At 37.8% G+C, this 6,649-nt stretch overlaps 2 protein-coding genes across 2 annotated transcripts; one reads left to right on the plus strand and one right to left on the minus strand.

Moving 5' to 3' along the window:
- The first annotated feature begins 611 nt into the window (after positions 1-611).
- Positions 612-2,203, plus strand: LOC106397691 (jacalin-related lectin 36). The gene is made up of 4 exons (XM_013838310.3): positions 612-730; positions 886-1,049; positions 1,131-1,604; positions 1,713-2,203. The coding sequence occupies exons 2-4, from the start codon at positions 894-896 to the stop codon at positions 1,962-1,964; spliced, it is 882 nt and encodes a 293-aa protein (XP_013693764.1). The 5' UTR covers positions 612-730; positions 886-893; the 3' UTR covers positions 1,965-2,203.
- A 247-nt stretch (positions 2,204-2,450) lies between these two features.
- Positions 2,451-4,164, minus strand: LOC106397689. The gene is made up of 2 exons (XM_048758102.1): positions 3,210-4,164; positions 2,451-3,140 (listed from the first exon to the last, which is right to left on the minus strand). Exons 1-2 carry the CDS (start codon positions 3,624-3,626, stop codon positions 2,841-2,843), a joined length of 717 nt encoding a protein of 238 aa, XP_048614059.1. The 5' UTR covers positions 3,627-4,164; the 3' UTR covers positions 2,451-2,840.
- Positions 4,165-6,649: the final 2,485 nt, after the last annotated feature.

Below are 6,649 nucleotides of genomic sequence, written 5' to 3' on the forward strand. Positions count from 1 at the left end.
TAGAAGGGAAATATCGCCGTTATAATATACACACATATATAAGTAGCAACTATGGAGTGATGAAATCTATAGCCGAAAATTGTATTTGGAGGCCGCCAAGTGTCTTAATTACACGAGTTTTTGAAGGCCAAATGTCTCCTTTTTACTCTTACTACTGAATGCACATTGATCACCTGTCTATTGTTTTCTTCTCGATTGTTCTCAGCTGACTGTAAGATTCGTAAGTGTACGTCGAATATTCCTTACAGCTGGATGTTAGGATAAGTGTATGATTCTTCAGAAGTACATGTGGACGTTAAAGTTTCTTAGTTACACTATTACATGCACATTGGGTTTTGGAAGGCCAAATGTCTCTTATCACTCTCATTGTTGCACGCAGACTGATCATTTGTCTGTTGTTGTCTTCTCGTTTTCCAGCGTAATTTCATATGTGTATGTCGAATGTCTCTTACATCTGGCTGTTAGGGTTCAGTGTATGAATCTTTAGAAGCACATGTGGATATCAAGGCCAAGTGTTCGATACTGGAGGGTCATTAGTGTCCCATTTCAACAAGTGGGACAATTGTCATATAGAGTAACGTGTGATCTTAGGACCACGAGTTTGGTTTTGAGTTATCGCCTATCTAGATGTGCATCTCTTATATAAAACGCACTTGCATTCATCTTCATCAGTACCACACGAGCTCTCTTATCTCTTTCTGTTATCTATAAAAATAAAATAAAAACAGAGGTATTTCTCTCTCTCTCTCCAAATGCTTGTAAATGTCCATGTTTTGGTTAATTCTAACTATTATGAAAACTATATATAAGTTCCAACTAATATGTAAAAAGTACGTAAGTTATTTTTCCATAAAGAAAAAATAACAGTCGGTATATAATGGTCAGATACAACAATGGCAGCCGCAACAATGTCTTGGGACGACGGGAAGCACATGAGGGTGAAGAGCGTTCAGCTTACATATGAAGATGTTATCAAGTCCATAGAGGCCGTGTATGACGATGACCAAAATCCTAAGCGTCATGGCACTCCTGGCAAAAAATCTGACGGCGTTAGTACTCACCATCTTCACCATATATTTTATTATTTAGTGTGTTATTTTGATAAATTGTAATATTTTTAATTTTTGTAGGTGAGCCTGAGTCCTGACGAGTACATAACAGATGTTACTGGCTACTACAAAACTACGGGGAACGAAGATGCTATAGCAGCGTTGGCTTTTAGGACCAACAAAACCGAATATGGTCCTTTCGGAAACAAGACCGGGAACCAGTTCTCCATCCAGGCACCCAAAGATAACCAGATCGCTGGTTTTCAAGGCACTAGCAGCAATGTTCTCAACTCCATTGACGTCCACTTTGCTCCCATACCGTCGGCTTCTGCTGGTGGCCAACCAGCTGGATCAGCTGCCAGTGCCAAAAAATTAGAGGCAAAAGGTGGTAACGCGGGAAACCCATGGGACGATGGTGCTCATGATGGTGTTAAAAAAGTGTACGTTGGTCAAGGCGAATCTGGTGTAACGTACGTCAAGTTTGTCTACGAGAAGGACTCTAAGGAGGTCCCTGGAAATGATCATGGAAAAAAGACACTACTTGCACCTGAAGAGGTTAAATATATGAATATAAGAATCAGTTAGCTCTAAAGATTGCAATATATATATATCGTTTTTATAATGTTGTTTACATTAAAACTGTGTTTACTTTCTTTTATGCAGTTCGTGCTTGATCCAAACGAATACATCACTGCGGTGGAGATTAACTACGACAACATATTTGGAACTGAATCCGAGATCATAACGATGCTTAAGTTCATGACAAACAAGCGAACCTCTCCACCTTTTGGACTTGAAGGTGCTAAAAGTGTCCTACTTAAAGAAGACGGTCACAAGATCGTTGGTTTCCATGGCAAAGCAGGTGCTGACATACTTCACCAAGTTGGAGTCCATGTCAAGCCTATCTCCAAGTGATTTGAGAATGTCTTCTACTACGTCCCAGTGTAACAAAGATAGTCATATGTCAATAAAGAAGGCTCCACTTTAGAAATTGTCATTGTACGTGTGTAAACGGTAAGCGAAAGGGTTGAATAAGGTATTTCCACGTACTGTGTGCTTGTGTGTCAGTGTCTCCTTGTGTTGTAGTGGAGTTTGTAACACTCTTTGTAAGATGTATAAAATCTTGGCTACGTTGTAAAGTGCTTACGATTCCTTGATGTTTTTGAGATTTCAACCGGACAGGCCGGCTTAACACCGTTGCACTACAAGAAATTGTTCAATTTGTGACCACTTAATCAGAAAGAAATTGGTCAGAAACAAGCATTTTTGTCCCATTTCTCACCACTTATAGTCGTCAAAAATACTCCATCAGAAATCGGATTTGGTCAGGAAGTGGTCAATAATTATAGTAATTTCGTCAGAATTATCGTCATAAACTGGTCACAACAATGTTGACGATTTCGTGATGTGTTTCTAACCCTTTTTATATGATGAATTGGTGACCACTCTGTGACCATTTGTTTTGATTACTTTTTGACCGGCTTGTGACAATTTATTATTGACAAACTTTTGACCACTTATTTTCTAACGACATTCTAACCATCTATTAGTGTTTTTTTTTATTAATCAACAAAATTGTATTTAATATAAATAAATGACAAAATCAAATATTTTTATAATTAAAATCTAAATAATAGCGTTCGAAATAGTTTTAGCAAAATACTTAAATAAAGGCTGAATAAGTTGTTTCTTGTAGTTAACAAACAAGTTACAATTGGTCATTACTAAAGTTTTAACCACAAAACAGAAGCATGATAACTACAAAACAGAAGCATGGTAACTAATACATAACTATTCTTGAGTGGCATCTTCATCTTCATCTAGCAATTCTGGAAATTTGCTAACAACCTTATGTGCCAAGTTTTGTAGATACTTTATAACTTTACCTTGGTCCACTTTGTCATTCTCCAAAGTCGCAATCTTCTCATTTGCCATAGCAATCTTCTCATCTGCCAAAGCAATATTCTCGCTTGCAATACGTAATTGCTCATCTTGGTCTAAATTAGGCATGAATCTAGCTGAAGAAGGTGGTTGTCCTGGCTCTGGTAGTGTTCCAAACCCAAAACGGTGACCCTTAAGTATAGGAGTTTCCTGTAAAAAGATACATATAATGAAAGAACAGAAAAAAAATAATAACTATAGAAACAGCAATTGACTCACCCTTAAAACGAGAGTGTTGATCTCTGCTTGGGTAAGATGGTTTGTCTCAGTTGATCTACCTTGAGTTAGCTGATCATTTATCTTCTCTTTGACAGTCTCCACAATCTGCTTCACCTTCTTGTCACAAATGTCACCAGTCTTTCGATTTCTATGAGCATCCTCAAGGAATGCTAGCATGCCAGGCTCTTCCCCTCCATTTTCAATGATCTTACCAAGATGAAAATGAAAAATTAACTGACAATTATAGTTAGCCAAAAATACGTGAACATTGTAATTATAATTTACCATTTCTTCTTTGCGTGTCTCGAAAGATGTTGCCCCTGTGTTGTGTATTGCGATGCTGTAACCACCGCGTTCGCTTTTCCTGTTGGTAGAGTTTCTTGAAGATTTTGCTTCAACCTTTTCATCCTGCCACATCAAAACGTAACCCTCCCAAGCTTTTTCTGATACCCAATTAGGAGGATCTTTGTTCAACTTCCATTTATATTTCCACGCACACAATTTGCTTGAGAAAGATTTCTGAGCCTTTTTCTCATAAGCAACCTTTACGGTTTCAGTAATGCTTCGTTCCCAATCAAATTGTTGCTGGAAAGTAGTGAGAAATTATTATTAATGAGAAAAAAAACTAGTTTAGAGTGAAAAAATGCATTACCGCAAATGCTCTGAACCATCGCGTTTTCACATCACGAGGTAGATGATTATACGTAGGATACGCTCCTGGTAGGTCAGATTTCATCATCTTTAATATTGCTTTAGAAATTTTGCCTTTATCATATTTAAACCTATAAAAATAAATCAATCTTATCTCAATGAAAGGGGTTTGCAATACTTAAACCTAAGTCACCCCAAACCAACAAATTATATAATAGAAATATTTACCAAGTAGCTCTTCCACGCCGCAAGGGGTCGAGTACAGTGAGGCTCTCTCGTCCAGGAGCCCCCAAAAGATCATCCACTGTCATATGAGGGGTGGGCGCTGCAGCTGGTGTACTCGAAGTTGATGGTATGTTCGTGACGTTGATATTAGCCTGGTTTAGTTGAGAGTAATAAGTCTCAAAGCCTTGAAAGGAATCAACATAAATTGGTGTTCCATCACTTAACGGATTTTGTTGAAGAAACTGCAGAAATTGCTCTCGAGTAGGCATCCTCTGAGAATCGGCCCCGTTGAGATGAGAAAAAGTTAAGAAAAAGTGTGAATTGACAATTTGACTTTATTAACTAACTACAAGACATCGTTTCTAATATTGTTTAATCTTTGTTAGATTTTGTGAATTCAAGTGGACTTTCACGATCTGTTTTTTAATAAAGCATGTAACATATGTTTTTATTAGTGGAACATAAGTTCTTATTTAAATTGGACCAGTGACCAGGCCCAAAACAAAACAAAAAAGACAAGTTAGATACGAACATGAAGCTTCCACGCCGTCTTGTAAACCGATCTGATGTCGCCCACCCTCTTTTCTCTGCTCATCATGTAACCAAAACAATTATTCTGAATCAGACGAATATTCTGAAGAAGCCGAATCAGAGTATTCTTCAAATTCGCCAAGCTCTTCTTCAGAAATCTCCAATATATTATCCATTGTTGCTTCTTCAAAATCCACCAAAGGTGTTGGTTCTACCGATTGATCAATCGAACCTGGAAAATCAACTGAGTTTTGTTGTAACGGGTATTTCTCTGATATTCCACACACTCTGCCTCTTGGAATAATATGTGTGACTGTTATCCATGGATCTCTTTTGTACTTAATGCAAGGATAGTGAATGTAGCTCACTTGATCCGCCTGTGATCCAAGGAGAAAGGATCATATTTGTTGAGTCTCTTTGATGAATTAACTTCAGTCACACCAAATTTGGTATGCCTTACACCAATCCCTGATTGTGGGTTGTACCAATCGCATAAGAACAGTATGCATTTCAAATTTATGGTACCAGAATATTGAACTTCCAAGACTTCCTTAAGAACACCATAGTATGACATGTCTCCAGCTTGCACAGCTATCCCAGAATTCACTGTTGGTGCTCCTTCACGGGGGGTAAATTGTACGGTGTGACAATTACAGGCCACAATGAATATTGTCTTCCATATTTTCCAAATGGGTTAAAACCATCAGTGCATAGTCCTAGGTAGAAATTCCTACTCTCTGATGCAAACCCCTCATAAAGTGACTGAAAGTGCTTCCATGCCTTTGCATCTGAGGGATGCACAATATCTCCTCCGCTTGAGTGCTCCTTATGCCATCTCATAGCACTTGCTGTGCGTTCAGATTGATATAGCCTTTTAAGCCTATCTGCTAACGGCAAATACCACATACGCTTATAAGGAACTCGGGCTCTTCCACTGGTGACCTTAAACCGAGGTTTCCCACAAAATCGGCATGACAAGTGGTTTGCATCTGCTTTCCAATAGATCATACAATTGTCGATGCAAACATCGATCACTTGAAATGGCAAACCTAGACCGGAAACAAGTTTATCTACCTCTTCGTACGAAGCTGGACACATATTATCTTCTGGTAAATATTCTTTCACAAAACTAGCAACTGAATCGACACAATCTTCTGCCAGATTAAAATCTGACTTTATGGCCATCATCCTAGTTGCAGCCGACAAAGGAGAATGACCACTTTTACAACCCTCATATATTGGATGTTTAGCTGCATCCAACATATCAAAAAATCTCCTCGCTTCTAAATTTGGTTCCTCAATCCTATCTCCGTCTTCCATAAAAGAGGAGATATTTTCACGAAATGCATCGTTTACCATTTCTATTGTATCCCTAGATTCTACCACCATTCTAGATTCCTCTATACTAACCGGCACATATTCACTAGTACTAGGTATATTTCCTATATCAACTTCTCCATGTAAATACCAGATTTTATAATTAGGAGTAAATCCACATTGATACAAATGATTCCATACCCTTTCTATAGGAATAAATTTACTATTATCACAACGAATACTAGGACAAAACATCTTACCTCCTCTCAAAGTAATATCTTGGTTTCCGGCAAATCGCATAAATTCTTTAAGCCCTTCCGCAAACTCCTTTGAAATCTGTCCATTGGAATCCCATTGATTGTTCATCCAAGAACGAAAATTAGAAATATTTGAAGACATTTTCAGTGTGTTCCTTTCGTAGTTTCTGTGAATCGCCTACAATGAGGTACATTATTTATATAGAGATCGTGTGTTGAACGGCTAGTTTGTAAACGTACGCAAAAATCAAAATTTTGATCATTTTCTGACCACTATCTAAACGGCCACAAACGGCTAATTTTGAAAACAAGTGCAACGACTTTTTGATCAAATGCTGACCACGTTTCTGACCATATTTTAATTGTCAATATTTGGTCACAATGTTTTGACCATTTTCTAATCATCTCTTTTCGTCGTTAATTACTGACCACTTTATGTCCACATCTTTTACTCCTCAT

Source organism: Brassica napus, chromosome C5 (assembly GCF_020379485.1).
Source record: "Brassica napus cultivar Da-Ae chromosome C5, Da-Ae, whole genome shotgun sequence".
Classification (NCBI taxonomy): domain Eukaryota; kingdom Viridiplantae; phylum Streptophyta; class Magnoliopsida; order Brassicales; family Brassicaceae; genus Brassica; species Brassica napus.

Coding starts and splice junctions, on each gene's coding strand:
- LOC106397691 (XM_013838310.3), top strand. CDS start 894: ATGGCAGCCGCAACAATGTCTTGGGACGACGGGAAGCACATGAGGGTG. Junction 1,050..1,130: donor CTGGCAAAAAATCTGACGGC/GTTAGTACTCAC, acceptor TAATTTTTGTAG/GTGAGCCTGAGTCCTGACGA. Junction 1,605..1,712: donor CACTACTTGCACCTGAAGAG/GTTAAATATATG, acceptor TCTTTTATGCAG/TTCGTGCTTGATCCAAACGA.
- LOC106397689 (XM_048758102.1), bottom strand. CDS start 3,626: ATGTGGCAGGATGAAAAGGTTGAAGCAAAATCTTCAAGAAACTCTACC. Junction 3,141..3,209: donor TCAACACTCTCGTTTTAAGG/GTGAGTCAATTG, acceptor ATCTTTTTACAG/GAAACTCCTATACTTAAGGG.